The sequence below is a fragment of the Arachis stenosperma genome, chromosome 7 (genome assembly GCF_014773155.1).
Source record: "Arachis stenosperma cultivar V10309 chromosome 7, arast.V10309.gnm1.PFL2, whole genome shotgun sequence".
NCBI classification, from domain to species: domain Eukaryota; kingdom Viridiplantae; phylum Streptophyta; class Magnoliopsida; order Fabales; family Fabaceae; genus Arachis; species Arachis stenosperma.
In genome coordinates this window covers 2,696,289-2,718,479 of record NC_080383.1, presented here as the reverse complement: position 1 = coordinate 2,718,479, position 22,191 = coordinate 2,696,289, and the positions used below count along the sequence as shown (strand labels likewise).

Genomic DNA, 22,191 nt, shown 5'->3' with positions numbered 1-22,191 from the left:
GATGCATAGACAACAATTCAACGAAATATTATGGATTCATAGAATATAATGGTTCGCAAAAACAAAAAGAGACAGAAGAAACGTTTAAGAGTATATACCCAAATAGATTCCTAAATAATTTCGCATAAGATATTTTCGCCCCCATCTTTAATTTTATTAAGTTAAGGTCCCTAAATTTTATATAAGACATAAAAATCTTAGTTAAATCCCACAAATAGATTTTCAAAAGTGTGATAGAAAAGACTTATATATCTTAAGTTTATAAAGTTTAGGAACTCAAACGTAGTAAATTTTTTTGGAAACGAAAATATCCGACACAAAATTCCTTAGCAACCTATACTCAGTTTAAACTCTCCCTTCCTATCTTCCCTTCAAAAACCTCAAGTTGCAACCACACCAGCTCTTAAACTGGAAAAAAAAAATCATCTCCTTCAAGAATAATGCTCAATTTTTCAAAAAAAGCATCTGATATTTTATTGGAAAAAATCTTACTGGATAATAATGTCAGCAGGAAATCTCACAGGATGCTGAATTGTACAACTCAAAACAACTCTGTAAGAAATCATCATTGTGGAGTATAGAAAGAAACCACCACCTAAAAAAGTCTACTAAAATATTACCACTACTACAACCTTTCCAAACCAAAAGAACCACCATATGACTAGATACAAAATCATCACTGATTGCAAAACTTATCTCTCAAGTTTCATAAATGGGCCATAAAGGGTGATATCGAAGATCCGTGATGAAGCGAGAACTCGTCCTCACGCCACCATCATATTATGATCGAATCCTGCTCCGGCTTGTAGTGGAGGAACCCTATTCACTCCAACATTGTGAAGCAACTGCTGTAGCCACCTCCTAGTTGTTTGGTCTTCCTGAGTACATGAAACCAGGAACACATCATGAAAACATACTATAAGGTCCAATGAAAAAATCATTAGCTTTGGAACTGAGAATCCCATGAAGAGAGTTTTTTCGTACACCAAGTCAACTCACCCTCCCAAGCTACAACCAGTAGTGAAAGAGAGCGAGTCACGAGTCGGCGCAATGTACCTATGAGTGAGTACATGTACATAACTCTAACTTTTACTAGTTACTACTCTTTCTCTTCAAGGGTTCAATCTATGACTAAATTGATCAAGCAACCCAAACACATTTTACTAAATCATATGCATATTAATTCCATAAGTAGTACTTACGCGAAGGCAGGTATTAAAAGTAGCATCTCTTAACATCTCCGGAAGACAGCTTCTTAGTGCATCACAAGCCCTGCTTTAATGGAAAGCCAGTTTTGTTAGAAACTTTGAACGAATAAAACCAGCCACAACAGGGAAATTAGAGATAGGAAGGTTGAGAACAGCAACACTAAAAGATCATGGAAGTTGCAGTCTACTTATCCAACCTCCGATTATCGGAGAGACGAAGATAGCAACGAATGATGTGCTTCAAGAGGCGAGATGAGGGTTGCTCAGCCAGAGCTGCCACCATGTTCCCCAGAACTCGACCTACTGCAAAAAAGCGTTCCGCTGTGGTACAAACATAATCCAAACCCACATCATCCAAAAGAATTTTCTGAACTATAAAGGTTGCAACCTACAATACAAGAGCTTTTATTAGACAACCAAATATAAGATATTATATTATATTATAGTATTATTTTGCATCCTACAATACAAGGATGCAACATTAACTAGCATGTAATATTCATGTATATTCACATTGGTCTATTAGTTCCAAAGAGGGAAAAAAGGAACAAGACAATAAGGTTCTTGAGAGAAAAGCTTATTCAAGTATTATAAGTATTCATTTACCATTTTATATCATGCCAAGACCACTCTATCAATGGAAATCTCATAGAACACATAAGTTGCAAAGTATAGTGAAACACTTCTTGAATAGCATTCTATTGGAACAAGATAAAAAATGAAGCAGCAAATATCAACCAAATCAAAATTCATCCAAACAAAGTACTCTATTAAAACAAATTGGCTAAAAACCAAGAAACAAGTAAACTCAACTGTTTTTGACAATTCACTTCCCAGTTCCATAGTGCGAAGGCACAACGGAATTATTTCTGTTGAAAGAAGGAAACTTATAACTTCCGTATCATCAACCTGTGAATATCAACAGGAAAGTAATTATCACAATTGATAACAAAGAGGTACAATCTTATACATGTGACCGATGGCAGGAAAAAAATTCAACAATCATGCAAAGAGCTTAAAATAGTAGGGGAAATTTTATTCCCTAATTGATGAACTCATCCAAAGAAGTTGGATTTGTATGTCTCCATTAGGATATACCGAATTTTCAGATGCTGAACTTTGAAAATTAATAGATTTAATTGTAAATCTAACATAAGAAGCCACTGAAATAATCAACAAGTAGCTACTATTATTACTACCTTGTTCTGTGTCACTTGTTAACTTCCATATGATTATCTATGACAAAGTGTTTTGTGGCAATACTTTTAGTACTTTAAAATTGTTCTCTTGTCAACATGAATGTTCCAATAAAAAAATTATTATACTTGCAATCAAGTATATATGCGTCCAACAACATTATCAGAAAGAATGCAGTACCTTCACTAAAGCACCAATGACACCAAGGCTAGTAAGCCTCAAATATTCAAATGGTCTTGACTTGCTTGTTGTATTAAGGAAGGGATACAAATATAGAGGTATATGAGCTGCCCATGAGAAAACACAAGTTCAAAAAAATGAACAATTTTTTTTAGTTTGATCTGTTAGTGAGCCAAAAAATGCCAAGATGGATATGGGAATGTCAAAGCAAGCAAGAAATAATTTATTGAGGGTGTGTGAGTTGCATTTGAAATTTACTAACATGATTCTTTTGTATAGATAGAAACTGATTATTGGACCAAAGACTTTCCAAGCAAAGCATCTTAAACCATTTTCTTTTATGCATAAAAATGAATGAATTTTATTGGAGAGAACAAGAGGCAAAAGTACAACTCATTGAGGAGAAGATATCCTCCAAAACTAAACGTTTTATCTTATATTTGATTGAAAATAGACTAGTAATTACAACAAACACACTAAATAGTGAAAAATGATAAAATAATAAGAGACATTACCATTGAGGAATAGCATCCTTGTATCAGGGTGAGATGCCACACACTGCATCAAAAACACCAAAAAAAGGAAAAGAAAACCTTAACAACATGGCATGAAAACAAGAAACATGGCAGAGAAAATATCCATGATACAAAATTTCACAGTACATTATTATAATCTCATCTCACCTGAAGAAGAGCAAGAGCATTGCACACTCTATTTGATTGAGCTGGAGTAAGATTTGGGGGCGAAAGAACAGGGTATATAGAAACTATTTCCTGGAAGCAAAAATCAAAGAAATTAGAATTTTCAAATTCTAGTAAATCACCACTTATTGAGAAAAACAAATTGGAAAACCAGGCGCAAAGAACAAACATTACAATCTTGAATTCTTGATAGAAAACAATTCAATGCAAATAACATAATATACCTGTAAAAGCGCTGCAATGGTGCCAAAGGAATTCCACAGTAACAGAGCGAGATCTTGATATAACTCTCTCTTCTAAAATTCAATAAATTACTTGTGTCAGTGCAACAACAGTGTAAATTAATTACCAGAACAAAAAAAAAAAAGCTTAATCTGTTAATCATAACACAAACATAACATCAAGAAATAATTTAAAAGGAAAAAACTTTATGGAAATGAAAATTAACCCATTTGCTGAAAAGTCAAAATCAAAACAATGCAGCTTTTTTGGTTAAGGATTTAATCCTTGTAATCCAAAAGAAAGGACAAAAACCGATACTTTATTTTGTACCTTGGAGAGTTCGAGAAGAGCATTTTCTCGGAGATCGGGGTTGCTGAGTTCGAGAACAAGCTGCTCAGCAGCGATTTGGGAAACCTCGATCATCTTCATTGTGGATTGCGATGTTTATGAAATGTTGTTGCTACTGATTCTCACTTTTATACTAAGCTTTCTGCGTTTGTTTCGAAACATGCTTATTTGCTTACTCCCTCCAGGGTAGAATACGAGGGTATTATAGTCATTTCAATAATAACTAAAAGTCTAAATTCTAAAACATTTAAAAACAATAATTTATAATTGATTATGAAATTATCTTTTTTTTTTTAGTTCTTATAAAAAAATTGGTTTTTTATTGGTCATATACAATTTAAAATTCTTTATAATGGTATGACAAGTAAACATTTTTTTAATTTTAATATGAGGCTAGCTTTGGTGTATTCTATAGTTATTGGGGTCTGGCGTGCATTACATGGGTGTGGGGGCTGTGTAGCTGAAATCGGACGGTCCGATTTAGGGGGCATGTAATCGGATGGTCCGATTACTGGCGTGGATGGTAAATAAATCGGACCGTCCGATTTGCGTACCATTGCCACACGTCGCACATGCACCAACCATCAGTGGACCCCTTTTCATATTCGAGTAAAATCCCAGCCTTCTATCCAGTGCCCCACTTCGTTCCTCTCTCACTCTCAGACCCTTCTATCTCTTTCAAAACCCATTTTCTTTCTTCCATTGAAGCTCTGATACATTCACACCAGAAATTGTGTACTCTAATTAATAACTATAAATTGGTCATATAAATATAAATAAGTAATTAAATACATAAGAAATAAAAAAGCAACCAGGTCATCAACCAGGTCAAATGACCGGATTATTGGTTTATCCGATTGAAGCGGTCATAATTAAATCAAATTATTAAATTATAAGAATAACATTAAATTGAACAACAAAAATAAATAATAACACAATCAATATCAATATACCAATATACCAATGTCCGGTCCGGTTTGGTTCGAACGGGTCGGGTCCAGTCGAATCGGTCCGGTCCATTCGAACCGGTCCGGTCCGGTCGCACCTTCCGATCCGAACCTATTTTGACAACTACGCTAGTTACCAGATAAAAAACCTCGCACAATCAACTACCATTTCTACTGATCACATGTTCGTCATGCTAACTAATCAATCTGTCATATTAATCTATCAAACATTGTATCAAAACTACATACCTGCATTCATATACTCAGAAAATTTTGGTGTATGCATGGCCTCCAAATCTAGCGAGCGCATGAAAGTAGGCTCCACAAACGGATGCTGGTTTCCTAGTGCATTTGCCACATCTGCCTGCATAGTATCGTCGGCCTGATCTCCATCTCCACCCGGATCAAGGCATTCATAATTACTTTCGAACTCCTCCTCACTATCACTATTATAATTTTCCAGCTCAATATTCCGGTCTGTTTCCGACTGCTCAAACTCAATATACAGCTCGATGAATGATATCTTTGAGCGAGTTTCCATGTACACTGAAAACATATCTTGCATGCTCGCTTCATCGGTTACATATTTGGTTTGAAACTGAATGAACCCACCAAATACAGATACTGGGTTCCTGTACAAAATGCACGATATTCTCCTACATATTTGAGAATCCATCTTCTCACAAAGTACACCTTTTAATTCTTCAAACGACAACGTAAATGGAATAACAATATCCAATGGATTTTCACACACAAATTTTACACCTTCAGCTGTTTGTAATAAAATCTGCCCATGATAATAAATCTTTAACAATACTCTATCATCCATTGTGATATACTCACAGGAAACACTCTCAAACTTGTTGCAAATAGGATCTTCAAACAATAAATATGAAAGCTGGTGCTGAAACAATGAAGAAGAAGAATGAAAGCTGGTGCCGAAACAATGAAGAAGAAGAAGAAAGAACTAAAGGGGTTTCAGAAGAGAGATTTCAAAGACTAACAAAAAATGGAAACTTCGGGTAATGTTGAGGTATATATAAAACCATAAATCGGACGGTCCGACCGCATGTCAACAGTTAAATTTTATTATGCTCTGAAATCGGACCGTCCGATTTTGATCACCTTAAAATTCAAAATTTTAATGCAGCAAATCGGACTATCCGATTTAAGTGAACTAAACCAAAAATATCTCAGCCTCATGTAATCGGACGGTCCGATTACTATGCTCGATTTTTTCCCTCACTCACAAATCGGACCGTCCGATTTGTGCACCCTCTTCTCCAATAAAGAAATCGGACGATCCAATTTCTAGTCCCTATTCAGCTATCTAACGCCGTCACATTACTGTATTATCTCCTCAAACCATCATAACGTTGAGTTACACACGTTACTTTGTCATATGAAAATTAATGAGCCACAAGTAAATGCTAACATAACAAAATATAATCTTTTACAGAAAAAAAGGAGGTATTCTAATTTATTAACTAAATTATTATTAATTTTTCAATCTTTAATTATTTTTTTTAAGTTTAGCGTTTCACCACCAAAAATTTTCTATTCATGTATTATATCTAACAAAAACACACACCAAAACTAAAAAGGCTATGTTTTACAATATTACATTTCAATTTACCTTTTTAGGATTTTACTAAAAAAAATTTGATATACAAAAGTTTGGATGGGTCGATTGTTCAAACATACATCAATCTATTAAATTTAATGCATATTTCCAAATTTATTTAAGTAGTTTGTTTAGTATAACTTTTTTTACTTAATTTCCCAATAAATTCAATACAAAAATTTATTGATATATAAGATTAAAAAAATTTATTATTGTCACATACAAATATCAAATCAATGCTTCCTTATTTTTCACAAAACCCAAAAATAATAAGAAAAAAAAAACTACTTTTAATTTCAATTGTAAAATCGGCAAAAAGAGAAAAAGAACACATTATTGAAACAAGATTTTTGCAGCCTCTTGCTACTATTTGTTTGTGTGGGATTATTATTAGTCTTGTTTTCTTTTGGTGGAATTGAGATTGCTGGTAGCTTCAACATGAAACTTAGCCATATGACAATCTCAAAAGTGGGTATAATGGCACCCAAAAATCTCCAAAGTCATGTTTTTGGATAATTAGGTATATATATTTCATTGAGGTTCCAGTGGAGCTTGTTATAGATCACTCAATTCAGGTTGATGCACTACAAGCAAATAGGGAATGTAAGTTCCATACGAGGAATTGAAGCAGAGGCAGAAATGCTTGGCCAAGTAAAGTATATTTAATAAAAGTTGTTTGTTTCTAGACATAAATCATGATAAAAGAGTATATACATTTGAATTGCACTTAGACTTGGGAGATGTTGAGTCCTGTGTTTCAGGGCCAAAGAGGTAAATACATAGCTTACAAATATTTCTATACTTGTAGAATGGCAGATTGGCATGCATGTCTTGGTAACAAAGTTGGATTCAAGGTGGCCAGAGCTTTCATATGACTTTGTATCCATCACTTCTTTCTTTGCCTACTTGTCATTCATGGACAAATTCTAATTCCTAATATCCACCACACCTCCATACTAAACTACAGTCTTCTCTTTATTGCCTTCATCTCCAACAGCAAACCTGTCCACAGAGTTAAACAAGTAAATATCAAAGCTCAATCAATGGATAGGGTGAAACAAGTTTAAAGAGAAGCGCACACTCACATATAGCATTTGTAATGAGGACCAACTCTAAGATAACCCTTGGATTCAATCTTGGCAGAAAAGGGTTTGAGTTGGAGCCTGACTCTGGCATAAGGAACAAGCTGAGGAAGATTTGACCCTTCCTCGAAAGCCCTTTCATCAAATTCCATGAATACATAGATCAACCTTTCTTTGCTACTGTGGTGGCAACAAAAAATATTTGATACCATCCCACTGTTGTCCAAATCATCTATGGGCACTACTGCCACAAGCTTCTTCTTGGACAAGTCATAAATATACCACTTCCACCCCATTTCACCGAAGTCAACAATCAGAAGATAATGGCTGCATCCCAACCAAAATACTTTTCGAGAACAAGCTTCAGGAACTGACGGAAAATTGCATTCAACTGCTTCCCAGCTGTTAGCCTTGACGTCATATGACATGAGCCACTGACGGTTATACTTATAATCAACAGAATACAATACAATGCGGGTCTTCTTGTGACTCTTGTTGCTATCCTCCCAAAAAAAGTAAGAGCTAGGAGGGCACGTGAGATCTGGCAAGAGAGCAAAATTGGGCACTTCCCTTTTTTCCCAAAGACCTGATTTTAGGCTATAGATCTCAACCCAATGAGCACCTACTTCATGACCCCCAAAGATGTACAATTTGCCATGGTGTGGGACTATTAAGGGATTTGATCGGTGGCAGAACATGCTTCCACATATACTCCAAACCCAAGTAGAATCCTTAAACTTGAGGCACCACAGGTTTGATGGGAAATGATCGTCCAGACTCAAGTTCCATTCTGGTAAAATAGTAGACAAAAAACCACCAGCAAAGAAAAAGCAGTGACCAACAGAACAAAATCCTTGAGAAGTTGGTAACCGACTGTTGTCGACGAATAGATCATCTTTAAGTGGCCATTCAGGAGTTACACCACCTACTTCATCAAGTTTAATAGTGCCATCTTTCATAAAGTTGTCGTCATTGATAGTTAACATCCTGTGCTTGATGATATTAGTGAAGCTCCAACCAGTCTCGGTTTCCTCTGTTATGCAATCCCCATTTTCCACCAACATATATAAACGCTTTGGATCAGAAGAACCAGCATCCTTGAATTAGGGAAACAATTAACTATTAAATAGGAAAACAATCGTATTAGGTGGAATCTCAGGTGCACTCGACTTCATGTGAAGAAGTTGATAGTTGAAATTTGTTAGATGATTTGACTAAATTTTCATTTACCGGCTCTCAACTATCAATTTCACGCGAAGTCGACTGTATTTGAATTTCCACTGTCATATTATCTACGACAGAATTAAGTCACCATAGGTTTAGTGCAAGTAACTATTAAATAGAAAGCTCTGCAGTGTGATGATAATAAATAGAAACGCCATAGTTATCCAGTTAAGAGGATGCAGAAACGGACCTCAAGTTCAGATTTCTCGCATATTCCGTCAGCAACATCTCCCAAAACAGCACCTTGTAAAACCGCAACAACACTTCCCCACCAGCTGTCAAAATCGGCGTTCGATTCAGCAGTGTGCCCCAAAACCCTAATCTCATTAGCGGCCTTAGCCATCAAATTCTTGCCACCTTCAGTAACCTGTCTGCCCACCACAAAGGCACTGAAGCTGCAAGCATTCACAACAAACGCTCCAACCTTAAAGGCCTTCGCTTTTTCCTCGATCCAATTGACGAAGAACCTTGCTCCCCAAGCTAGATCGTAATTGGAGGAGAAATCCCGTGCGGAATATAGGTTCCAAACTTTCGAAGTTGAAGCAACGAGGACGACGAGGTTCTCCTTGGGTAGGGCTTCGGGCTCGTAATTCCGGGCATCTACGACGTCCAAAACGACGCCTTTCGACTCTAACAAATCGCAGAGGCACGTCGCTAGGGCTTTTGAAGTTCCGATTTGAGAAACGAATAGTATCTTGCCACGTGGATCGCGTTTGGGTTGTTCGGGATTGCGTTTGGGTTGTTGGTGATGGTGTGTTGTGAGATTCTTTTCGTAGGGGCTGACGCGCATGAGACGAGACTTGCAGATTAAGAACAAGGTTATGGCAGTTGCCGTGGCGGCGCTCACGGTGGAGAAGAGTGCGGGTGCCGACATGATTGGCATGTTGCTTTCTGTTTTAGCTTTTAGGTCACAACACTATCTTCGCCAATCGCCATGCAATCAATGCATGAAATTCAAATTATACAAAGTTTCTTAACAAAATACTTTATTTTTGTTCAGGTCATAGGGTTCTTAGTGACTGGGCCAGTCTACTTACTTGGTTTTTAGGTCACCAAACACTTTTTTCGCCACACCATGCCGAAAAAGGTAAATTTCGACGAGGAGAAATGGCAAAACTATGAATCAACTCTTTTTTTTTTTTTTTACAACTTATGAACTGATCTAACCCATGCAAATGAAATTTTAAAGAGTTTCTTATCAAAATACTCCTTTTTCATGGTGGTCTGTTACTGAATGCTTGTTCGCATTTTTCGATCTACTGGAGTTGTTTTTCTTCAGCATGGAGAATAGTGGTAGAGATTTTACAGCGGATCTTGGTAGAAATCGGAAGAGGGAGGCTAGTTTAATATTTAGTTGTTGAATCTTCTTCGCATAGGTCGAATTCTCATATTTATTATTGTAATGCAATTTTTTGGGTTGACTTTTATTTCGAGCTGTGTGAGCATGAATTCGAGGGATTTTCCTGCTTTCTCATCTCTTTTTTTACATTTCAAATTCGACATAAAACTCAATTTATGGTTGTCTTGAGTTTTTCGGTAAATATAGAACAAAAATATTCTTACTTGGTCAATAATTGATATTTTTATACTACAAAAAATTATAACAAAATTCTGATATAGAATATTGCTCACTCTTTTTGAATATATCTTTTTCATGTTTTGACAGAAACAGTTTTAAAACTCTGTGAACATCATAGTGCTTAGAATTACAAACGAAAACGAATTTTCATACATATAATTCACTCCCTCGTAAGTATTCTGTATAATTTCACCATTATGATACATCACTAAATTTATGGTACCCTCTACCACATCAAAAACACACTCAAACAACTCTTCTCTTCACAATAAAATTGTATTGAACTTTGCCTTATATAGGAAGAACACTTAGCACGTCCCCCACGTATTGCATCTCCAAGCAATTAGATTCAGACACGTGTTACCACGGCCCCACGTGTTGCATCTCCAAACAACCAGTTTGAGACACATGTCATCACGCCCCTTATGTGTTGAATCAACACACTCCCTCGCATGTTGGCAGCACGCTCCCCATGTGTTGAACCTGCCCTTTTGACATATCCACCAATTTACAAATACACCAAATACATTCATTTCCAACTAAAACACCAATAATGTTTTCATATTATAAAAAATGAGCATATGAAATCCTTTTTTTTAGTTTTTATAAAGAAAATAGTTTTTTATTAGTCAAATACAATCATAGTTATTAAAATCGGATTGAATCGACTAATTTGATAAAAAAAAAACCAATGAATCAAATTCTGTAAAGATCGATTCGACCGAACTACTTGAAATTAAAAATTTGTTAGACAAAGTTCAAATCCCTATCCTCATAGACAGAAGTATCCTTCACATCCACTAGGCTGTTATGATATTTGTTAATATATATATATATATATATATATATATATATATATATATAATTAAATAATTTATTTTTATTTAATTTATTTTAATTTTAGTTATAAAATCACTTATTCTTAAATTAATTCTATTTTTATTTAACAATAATTATAAACTCACTTATTTTTTCTTTTCATAATTATATAATATCTATTAATATTATTTTTCAATAAATACTTGTTGAGTTAATACTCAATTTGATTCCTGAATTTACACGTGAGTCTCAATTTAGTCCCTTAAATTTCAATTGTCTCTATTTAGTCCCCAAAGTTTATAAAAGTGCCTCGTATTAGTCCCTGAGACGATTTTTAGTATAAAAACGTTAACAGAGCGCTGTTATAGACTATCAAATGTCACGTTAAAACTTGTAAAATGATGCAGTTTTGGTTTTGGCATTTAAATAGCTCAAAAACGGCATCGTATCACTTGTTTTGTTAGGTAAAATTTTAATAAACACCATTTACGATGTTGTTTTTTGATTATTTAAGTGCCAAAACTAAAACGACATCATTTTACAAAGTTCAGTGTGACATCCGACTGTTCACGACAGTGTTCTGTTAAGGTTTATACGTTGAAAATTGTTTAAAAAACTAATATGAGTTTTGTTAATAAAATTTAGGGACTAAATAAAGGTAATTGAAACTTTAGGGACTAAATTAAGGCTTGTATGTAAGTTCAGGGACCAAATTAAATATTATCTCATACTTGTAGTATATAATAGTATAATAGATATAAACTAATTAATAAATTATTAAAATTTAAAAATAATAGTTATTTTAATATAAAAATAAAATAAAAATATTTATGATAGAGTAAAAATAACAAAATATTTATTGTTTCTATTCTATATTATTTTAAAATAGCTTGATATTCTTAAAATGTTAGTGAAAACATGTACTTTAAATTTTAATTTTAAATTTTTAACTATTTTTTATTTTTTATTTACATAGGACCGGATCAACCGGTTCAACCAATAACTCATTGGTTGAACCAATAACTCAGTGACCTAATAATCTAACCAGTTTGATCACCGGTTCGATTTTGACAATTATGGATAAAATTTAAGAGTCTTTTATAATGTTATGAAAGTAAATGTTAACATAACAAAATATAATAGATGTCCTTTACAGAAAAGAAAAATGAGGTAGTCTAATTTATTAACTAAATTATTATTAATTTCAAATTTTCAATATTTAATTTGTTTTTTCTAGTTTAGCGTTTCACCAGCCAAAATTTTCTATTCATGTATTATATCTAACAAAAGCACACAGCAAAACTAAAAGGTTATGTTTTACAATATTACATTTCAATTTACCTTTTCTAGGATTTTACTCAAAAGAAGTATTACACAATAAAAAAAAAAATCTGATATACAAAAGTTTGGATGGGTGGATTGTTCAACATAAATCAATCTATTAAATTTAATGCACATTTCCAAAATCATTTAAGTAGTTTGTTTAGTATAGTTTTTTTTTTTACTTAATTTCCCATTAAATTCAATACAAAAATTTATTGATATATAACATTAAAAAAATTATATTATTGTCTTAGACAAATATCAAAGCAATGCTTCCTTATTTTCCACAAAACCCAAAAATAATAAGAAAAAAAAATCAACTTCTAATTTCAATTGTAAAATGGGCAAAAAGAAAAAAAGAACACATTATTGAAGCAAGATTTTTGCAGCCTCTTGTGTACATGCATGGCTACTGTTTGTTTTGTGTGGGATTATTACTAGTCTTGTTTTCTTTTGGTGGAATTGAGATTGCTGGTTGCTTCAACATGAAACGTAGCCATGTGACAATCTCAAAAAAGAGTATAATGGCACCCAAAAACGCAATGATTCCAATGTATGCCCATTTCCATCCAACTCCTCCTTTCAACATTGAAATCCCTTTGAATATGTTTATGACTATGATTGCAAGTAGTCCATAGCCAAGAAAATGATGGTACATATTCCAGTATTTCCTATAATCATCAGTAATCTTCGGCTTTAACCGAAATGCCAACATCTGAAAATGCACAAAATTCACTACACTACATTAGTATGCATGCTTCAATACAAAAATACAGGGTTGAGACAAAGACAAAGGGTAACTGACCAACTGTATGTGTGTGTGTGCCTAGATGTGGCTAAAAATGAGCCAAATTTGTCAGGCCGGTCCGCTAAGCCCGTCAAAAGGCAGATATTTTAGGCCTACCAAACTCGTACTGCCAAATTCGGGGAGGGGGTGGTTTGGTAGTACTTAACAGCTTGCCAGACCAGATTATTTATTTATTTATTTTATAAAAGAAGAGTGAATACTGCAAAAATATATATAAAGAAAATTACAAATTAGAATTTTCATACACACCACTTTCACCTTTTACCTTTTTTATTCTTTTTTTTTTCATCTTTTCTGTTATTTTTCCTTTTCCAAACACAGTGTGTCTAACTCAGTTTATCATAATTAAACTAGTTTTTGTATCAAATGTCTCTATATTTTTGTATAATAACAATATCTAAGCAGATAAAACAGAGACAATAAGAACAATTTAAATCGTTTTTCTTAATATTTCATTTTATTGTCTGTAAATCGAAGCCTCAAATCACCCTAAATAATTAACTACTAATGTCATAACTATTTACTATAATATATCATTATCCTGAAATTTTATTGGTTAAATCTGCATAAAAATTAGCTTCATCTTACATCCAACTATATATGTGCATGCATGGCTTTATTAAGATATAAATTGTAGAAATCAAACTATAGACAAAAAAGAGAGAGAAGAAGAATATTACTTGGATTGTGCTAAATGTGAAAATGAGAATGCCAAAGGTTCGATGCGTGTGGAAGGTATAATACTCTGAAGATCTTCCAAGACTAAGACCAATAGCCCAACCAGCAGTGCCAATTAGAAAACCAGTTAATTGGAAACCAACGTGGATATTGAACCAAACTTTGTCCCAAATAAATGGAAACACTCTAAAGTAGCGAGCTATTATTACTCCAATTGGTAGTAGTGTTCCCCACCCTATGATGTTTAGAACTCCATGCACCTGATTAATTCATTCAATTCCAACCACAAAAAACATTACTTATGTATATATGTATTGTATGTCTCTACAAAGCACACAAGCAAAGAATTTATTCTCAATATATAATACCCATTACTATTGTTTATTGATGATGCATGCTTACTGGGTATAAATATACAAATAATGAGGTATATGAAATAAAAAAGTAAGGTTCATGATATGAATACACTTGTAGGTCTTAAGAAGAAAAAAAAAAGCAACATTAACTATAAATTTGAAGAATCCATCATGCAAAGATAGGTATGTAAATTTAGAAGGGAAAAAAAATAGTTATAAATCAAATCATATTAAACGTTATATCAATTGTATTATTTGAACATATACGGAGATGTCTTTATGTAAAGATAACAGCTGAGAATCATTAGATGATTTGATATGTCTAACTAAATTATCTAACATAATACAATGCAACATCTTGGTTATGATTTTCACATGAAGACATCAGTAGCCACCTCGGAATATAAAGGTGATAAAAAGCTTACTGATCTAAGGAAACTCCGGTTCTGACCGTAGCTTTGGCCATCGGGAGAAGTGATGTTAATTGTCTCAGTGCTATCCACATTCTGAAGGGTGACTCTGTGCTGCAATGGTTGGTCACCATTAACATTATCTCCAACTTGCCACACATGGTTCAGCCTCGTTATGTTATACTCTGGAAAAGGAAGGATCAACTTTGCATACAGAGTAGTGCATTGCTTAGTGCTATTGCTCCATGCTTGCATATCCAACACATTTAGCCCAAACTCTGATGCAGACGTCGGCCAAAGCCTGCAACCCTTTCTTGTCTCTTTGGTTACATCATACGTGTGCACATCCGTCGTCCCCTTGTTGTGTTTGATGGCTATGATGGCTTTGGTTCCCACCATCTGTGGCTTCTTTCCTGGGTTCACACCCCATGCTACCCACCTATTTGCATAAATACAAGTTTTGAATCCGATATGTTCTTATAATAAATAAGAAAAAAAGATTAAAGACAAATGTTAGGTGAGTAAATTTTTCTTATATCATTTGCATTATATTTGAGCCAACATTAACATTTTTCTTTATAGAAAATGAAATTTAACATTAGGGATGAAATAGACCAGACAAAATCTAAGTTTTGACCCGACCTATCTTTTCAAAAGCCTGATTAACTTGTGAGCATATATAATGATAGCCACCATAGACTCCAACATATATAAATAGTTATGTTATAATTAAAAAATGCAATGAATAAGGTTTAAACTTTTAATCATCAATGAACAAAAAAAAGTTATAACTAATGAACTACTTATTTTAATGATAAAAATGAATAAATTTGATTGCATTCATAAGATAATAATATAAAACAACTGTATGTTAATGACTTGGTACATTGGAATTAAACACTGATATGCATATCAGACTAGAAGTATTCATGCATCATATAATAATAATTACCCACCCTTCATAGTTTCTGAGCTTTGCCCGGAAAAAGATCTCAATGAGTGTACCATTGACGGTGGTGGTGTTGGTGCTGTTGTTGGTGGTGGTCAAATTGCTGTAGTTCCAGGCAAACTCGGCGTCTAGAGTGCGCAATTTCTTGCAGCCTGATACATTGAATTTCCTTGCTTGAAGTTGATCAGCAAAGTCATCGCTGCAGTATAATAGAGGATTTGTTGGACCATAATTGTTATCACCAAATGCAACTATGGAGAGAAAACCCAAAACCAAAATGGTTATTAGTAGTGGTAAGGTAGTTTTAGAAGAAGATGCCATGCTTTGTTGGCCTTTGTTCATCATCTTTGTTTCTTTTTCTTTTGGTTTTTTATGGTAAGAGGGAATATATATATAGATAGAAAAATCAGTACTTTAAGTCTTTCTTTGGTGTAACAAAGAGTTTTATAACAGCTATGTTCTTTCCTTTTTGCTTTTTCTCTTTTTCTCCAAAGAGATTGGCAAGATACTTCCCCATCCAAGAGGATAAGAATTTATACACCTAATATAATTCACCAATATATGTTAGGTACAAAAGTCATTTTTAATTACCAAAATTAGAGTGTTGTTTGTTGTCAAATTAATTAATATTAATTCACCAATATATATATATATACTTTGAACACATGATTATAACTATCATCATGTATCATTTAATCTGCAAACACTTATGTTATTCTTAGATTTTAATATAATCTTTGTTCTATTATCAAACTAACTCTTTTTTGTTTTATCTTCCAATTAAGTGATAATAAATATAGCAACCACGTTTAAGGTTGCATTGAGTTAGCATCCATAGATACCATAGAACATAAATATGTTTGATTACATTGAAACAAAAACATAAAAAATAAGACATAAGTATTATATCTTAATGTGTCATGTCTTCAAAATGATAAATGAAGCAAGCTAGGTCGTGTATCACATTGAATCGTTCTCTCAGAACACTTTCTGAAAAGAGAAACTAAAGAATACAGGAATATGGAGATTATTATGCTTACGTGATAGGTAGGAAACTCTCTCAAACATGTCCTGAGATCCTGAAACAGTAAGTTGCTGATACATAAATGTATTCATTCCTTTAAGAGGCAGCCACCTACGTTTCATTTCATGCAAATCTTGTATTGGATAATTGGAATACGAGACAAAGTGGCTGCTCATCTTTAACCATAATTCCATATATACCAACTTACCAAAATATTCAGCTACCTAAACCCATAAGAGAAAAATAAGAAAGAAATGATTCAGCTAACAAATAGTTTATAAAAAATTATACCTTTCTTTATAATTGCAGTAAGCACTAAGTAAGGAGAATATCTACAAGATAAAAGGTTCTTCTTGCTCTTCTTCTTCTCATACATCAGATAAAAGGTACAATTCAGTATCTAACAAATAAATTTATATTTGTAGAAATTAATTCCTATACAGTAAAAGTGACTCTGAGGAGGCACTGCAGTGAAATGCAGTTCACATTTTTTTGTAAAAGAAGAGAGAAAGGAACAAACAATAATATGGTTTCAAAGATTAGAAACTTATGATTTTATTAAAGAATTTATCTGACTTCGGAAATAAGATAAAAGGTTGAAGAATATAACTTCATTTTGTTTTTTAACATGTCCTGAAGTTTCCAGATGATTCTTGCAACTAACATCTCTTGGGCCTCATCTCCATATTCAATTCTTGTTAGAAATCAACATTTATCACCTTCACACTTTTTGATGCAAGAGCTTGAACCATTTTCCACCTTAATTACCCTTTGAGGGGCAGATGCAGAAGGCCAAGAAAAACTGACTTTAACTTGCAATAGGGACATCTTCCAGAAGAACATTGCAACAGATAAATTGAAATGCTAATAAGTTACCACTTTTACATGGAGTTAAATACAGAACCCACAAATAACCCTGCCTTGCTGTATATACGTAATTCATAAATGAATAATACTCCTGCGACATATACTCTCCTAAATCCCTCTCTTTATCAATAGGTGATCCTGTACAGCATAATTCCATCATTTATTGAACACTTCATGCCTCGTTGCAATGTGGCATCTGAAAATTTTGCTTGATAGAGGTACCCTCTTAAACGATAGGGATAGAGGAAAAGATGATTGTCAATGCAATCCTCCAAGGCTGCTTTCTGGCAAAATCATATATTGAAGATGTCATTACACTCATGCTTAGCACGACGTTACCAATAGTCTTGGCATGAGCAGCTTCCATCCTCAAAATAATGAAATCTATTTGAATCTCTCACTATTATTTTTCTTTGAACAATCTTTGATATATATTTCATGGCGGTGTGACAATCTACGCAAGTTCTTAAATTTTTATAAACCTTGATAGGAGTTCCTGGAGGGGTTGAAATGATTCCAAAGGCAACGGCAAGCTTCTCACTGTGGTAAACAAGGTTTTGCTCTTTCTGCTCCTCCTCCACATCACGTAGCACAAAGTTTGTGTCCGGAATATAGCCTTTTTCCTTCATTTTCTTTGAGATTTCTCCTAGGAATGCATGAATATCACATATTTTGGAGTGGGATGTATCTCCTACCAGGAAGACATGCACCTGTCTCTTGATCTCAGTCCAGCTCTTACCCGGCTTCTTCACTATTCCCCTACTTTCCATAGCCTTTCTAACCTTGGCTTCCTCAGTCCACAGACCGGCATTAGCGTAAATATTAGCTAAAGTGATGTACGTAGCTGGGTCCTCTGGCTCTATCTCGAATAATGCATTTGCTGCCCTTTCAGCCAATTCAAGGTTTCCATGTATTCTACATCCTCCAAGTAAGGCTGCCCAAAGGAACTTATCAGGTTTTATTGGCATTTTATCAATGATATCCTCTGCCTCTTTAAACCGTCCAGATCGTGCCAATAAATCAATAACACATGCATAATGATCTGCAGTATGCATCAACCCATGCTTCTCCTTTATTGAATGGAAATATTCTAAACCCTTGTCCACTAACCCAGCATGAGTACAAGCAGAAAGAACCCCAACAAAGACAACTTGATCGGGCTTAGTACCTGATCGAAGCAATAATTCAAATAACCGAAGAGCTTCGTCTGGTTGACCATTCTGAGCATAACCAGCAATAAGAGAAGTCCATGATACCAAACCTGGCCGAGGCATTTGGTTGAACACCCTTCTGGCATTTTCAATATTCCCACACTTTGAGTACAAATGAACAAGTGCACTCACGGCATACGAACACGGGTCACACCCTATTCGGACCATGTAACTGTGAACCTCCTTTCCTAAGTGTTCAACAGCATGGCCAGCACATGCATTTAAAACTCCAGCAAATGTATACTCATTTGGCCTAATGCCTGACCCCATCAACTCTCTGAATAAGGAAAATCCCTCTTCCTTTCTTCCATCTTCAAAACATCTATGAATCATGGTAGTCCATGAAACTACATCTTTGTTTGCAATCTTATAAAAGATACCCCTAGCTTCATTCAAGCTCCCACATTTGCCATACAAATCCAAAAGTGCACTCCAAACTACCTCGTCCGAGTCCAAACCAGTTCGTGTCAAGTAGCCATGAATCTCCTTCCCAAGACGCAAACACAGAATCGCAGCTGAAGCAGCCAGAGCACTGGACAAGGTGAACTTATTCGTCGAACTCTCGTGATTCTGCATGCTTCTAAACAACTCCAGAGCTTCCCAAGGACAACCATGCCTGACATAACCAGATATTACAGCATTCCAGGAGAAGGTATCTCTTTGGGGCATTTCATCAAACAGTTTTCTAGCTTGTTGAAGGCGTCCAATTTTGGCATACCCAGCAATCATGGTGTTCCAAGAGCACAAATCCCTGTGAATCATTTCATCAAACAGCTTCTGGGCATCACCGAGGCTGCCACATTTGGAATACAAATCAAGCAAACGATTTGAGATAGAGATCCCAGGAACAAACTGGGAAGCTTTGGTGTGAGCATGGACCATTTTACCCTCTTGGAGAGCTCGATGGCGAACGCAAGCGGCGATGAGGGTGGAGTAAATGCGAGGGGAGGGTCGATGAATTTGGTGGAGCAACTCAATGGCTTCGTTGAGACGGTTTTGTTGACACAAAACATCGATGGCCTCTTCGAGTTTGTTACCATCGCAACGTTCATTGAATCGAGACTGAGTAAGACTCTGACTTTTCAGGAATGAAAAGCTCCTCTTGAAATTTCTGAACTTGTGCATCCCTCTTTCCTCAACACCATAACAAATTGATCTTACCAATTTCTTCAGTAGTTTAGTTAGTAGCTTGCAGCGCTTTCAACAGAGACGAAGTAGACAAACCGTGCAGTAGCAAGGAGAGGGACGCGGGTGAGGTGACCGAGAGAAGAAGCACTGAAGAAGCATTGAAGATTGAAGAATAAATCATTAAAATTTTTAAAAATAAAACTCACGAAGCACTGATGCAAGCAAGCAGTGGCTAGTGAGGGAGGAGCCGAGGAGTGCTTACCGTAGAGGTGAGCAACGGCGACGTGAGCAGAGGCCGGAGACCGAAGAGGCCAGCCGACAAGATGAGCGACGGCGATGTGTCCGACCAGAGATTCCACGGCGAGGAGAAGAGGGTGAGTGGCAGCTGGTGGTGGCTGGCTGATGAGTGTGACAAGTTTGAATCGTGGGGAGGTTCGTTTACGGTCAAGAGAAGCTGATCTGTTTCTTTTTTAAATTAAAACGACGTAGTTTAGGGGATTTAATCCTGAACCATGTAACCATCAAAAACCGGACCGGTTTATGCAGTTCACTGTTCACCTATTATTCTATTAATTGCCAGTTCAACCAGATAACCCTAAAAAACCGGACTGATTTATACAGTTCAACCGATTAAGTGCCGATTAAACAGATTTTTGTTGTGATAAGGGATGAGTTGGATGTCCATTTCCAAATAACATCTCTTTACCAAGGAAGACTTAATTAAATGAAGGTTGAAAATGAATACATTTTACATGTATAAATAGAAGGCATCATCTGATGCATTTCACAGAACACACAATCAATAATAACAACTTTCTCTCTCTCTTTTATATTCTCTCTCCTTACAAGTATTTTAAGTACTCTTTTCTCTTATTTTTATATTTAATATTAGTAAATATATTAATCATCTCTATTATATTGAGATAGTAATTCTAGTAAATATTACTACTTGGGTTATCTAATTATATTTCCATATTTTATTTGTTACTTCTTCCTTATTTATTTAGTTATTTTATAACACGTTATCAGCACGAGACTCTGATCAAATTTTTAGGAAGACTTCAGGTAACAAATTTTTTATTATGTCAAAATTCTTTCATCTTGAATATAATGCTTTTGATATATTTGGAAATAATTATTTATCATGGATATAGATGTTGAAATCCATCTTGATTCAATAGATCTTGAAAATACCATTGAGGCTGAAAATAATACATCCAAGAAGGATAAAGCCAAAGCCATAATTTTCTTTCGTCGTCATCTTGATGTATGATTGAAAAATAAATATCCAACATTAATAGATCCTGCAGATCTGTGGAAAGACTTTGAAGAAATGTACAATCATGTGATACTTCCTCAAGCCCAATATGTTAGGGAAAACTTTCTTGACCTTCCATGTCTCGAATGTGCTCCTGCAGCAGCAGTATTAAGAAAAAGAATTTAAAAATATTCTGATTTAATTTATTGCTTTCTTGTTGCTGAACGCAACAATGAGTTACTTTTAAGGAATCATGAAGCACGCCCAGTTGGTGCCGCCCCATTTCCTGAAGTAAATGCGGCAATTAACCCCAGAAGAGGTAAATAGTAAGATTTTGATAATAAGAAAAATTATGGAAGGAAAAAGAAATTATGTTCACAAGAAAGATCTCACCAGAAGTGGGATAAATAAAGAAATAATGGGCAAAGTATATCAATTGAGGATAAATGCTTTCGTTGTGGTGGAAAGGGCCATTGGTCACGTATCTGTCGTACCCCAAGGCACCTAGTTGATCTTTATCAAGCATCCTTAAAAAAAGATGACAAAGGAAAGGAAACAAATTTTGTTTCAAATGATGAAAATTCCACCACTCATTATGATGTATCTAATTTCTTTAAGGATTCTGAAGGAAATATTGACTATTTGATCAATGATGGAATAGTTTGATATATATATGTGTGTTTGCTAAATATTCATATGAATAATTTTAATGTGCATGTACTTTTACTCATTTTATTATTATTATCATTTGTTTTTGAAGAAAAATGGCAAGGACATATTCTGAAGATATTTGCCTTGCGGATAGTGCAAGTTCGCACACTATTCTTAAAAGTGATATATATTTTACCCATCTTGTGCCAAAAAAAGGAATATGTTAATACTGTTATTGGCTCAGGCAATGTGATAGAAGGCTCCGGAAGAGCTATAATTTTGTTTCCTGGAGGAACAAAATTTATAATGAATAATGCACTATTATCTACTAAGTCTATGAGAAACTTGTTGAGTTTCAAAGATATTCGCCGAAATGGATATCATATTGAAATAATGA

The 22,191-nt window shown here is 34.7% G+C and overlaps 3 protein-coding genes across 8 annotated transcripts; all 3 read right to left on the bottom strand.

The window, feature by feature from the left end:
- Window positions 1-467: 467 nt before the first annotated feature.
- Window positions 468-4,013, bottom strand: LOC130941467 (uncharacterized). 4 transcript variants are annotated; one of them, XM_057869985.1, is made up of 9 exons: window positions 3,839-4,013; window positions 3,511-3,579; window positions 3,269-3,358; window positions 3,101-3,143; window positions 2,586-2,692; window positions 2,022-2,117; window positions 1,397-1,596; window positions 1,203-1,275; window positions 468-878 (listed from the first exon to the last, which is right to left on the bottom strand). In XM_057869985.1, the coding sequence occupies exons 1-9, from the start codon at window positions 3,935-3,937 to the stop codon at window positions 765-767; spliced, it is 891 nt and encodes a 296-aa protein (XP_057725968.1). In that variant the 5' UTR covers window positions 3,938-4,013; the 3' UTR covers window positions 468-764. The 4 variants fall into 4 exon arrangements, with proteins under 4 accessions (XP_057725968.1, XP_057725967.1, XP_057725969.1 ...); XM_057869984.1 differs by having other exon boundaries at window positions 3,511-3,582; window positions 3,839-4,012; XM_057869986.1 differs by having other exon boundaries at window positions 1,406-1,596; window positions 3,511-3,582; window positions 3,839-4,011.
- Window positions 4,014-7,075: 3,062 nt separating this feature from the next.
- On the bottom strand, window positions 7,076-9,761 carry LOC130941659 (uncharacterized). Its single transcript, XM_057870216.1, has 3 exons — window positions 8,924-9,761; window positions 7,513-8,606; window positions 7,076-7,429 (listed from the first exon to the last, which is right to left on the bottom strand). The coding sequence occupies exons 1-3, from the start codon at window positions 9,614-9,616 to the stop codon at window positions 7,384-7,386; spliced, it is 1,833 nt and encodes a 610-aa protein (XP_057726199.1). The 5' UTR covers window positions 9,617-9,761; the 3' UTR covers window positions 7,076-7,383.
- Window positions 9,762-12,709: 2,948 nt separating this feature from the next.
- Window positions 12,710-20,315, bottom strand: LOC130940445 (pentatricopeptide repeat-containing protein At4g37170-like). Of its 3 annotated transcripts, XM_057868573.1 has the most exons (5): window positions 20,148-20,315; window positions 16,971-20,032; window positions 16,696-16,734; window positions 15,663-15,854; window positions 15,108-15,145 (listed from the first exon to the last, which is right to left on the bottom strand). In XM_057868573.1, exon 2 carries the CDS (start codon window positions 19,880-19,882, stop codon window positions 17,882-17,884), a length of 2,001 nt encoding a protein of 666 aa, XP_057724556.1. In that variant the 5' UTR covers window positions 19,883-20,032; window positions 20,148-20,315; the 3' UTR covers window positions 15,108-15,145; window positions 15,663-15,854; window positions 16,696-16,734; window positions 16,971-17,881. The 3 variants fall into 3 exon arrangements, with proteins under 3 accessions (XP_057724557.1, XP_057724556.1, XP_057724555.1); XM_057868574.1 differs by lacking the exons at window positions 16,696-16,734; window positions 16,971-20,032; window positions 20,148-20,315 and adding exons at window positions 12,710-13,169; window positions 13,943-14,200 and having other exon boundaries at window positions 14,722-15,145; window positions 15,663-16,109; XM_057868572.1 differs by having other exon boundaries at window positions 16,696-20,032.
- Between the last annotated feature and the right edge of the window lie 1,876 nt (window positions 20,316-22,191).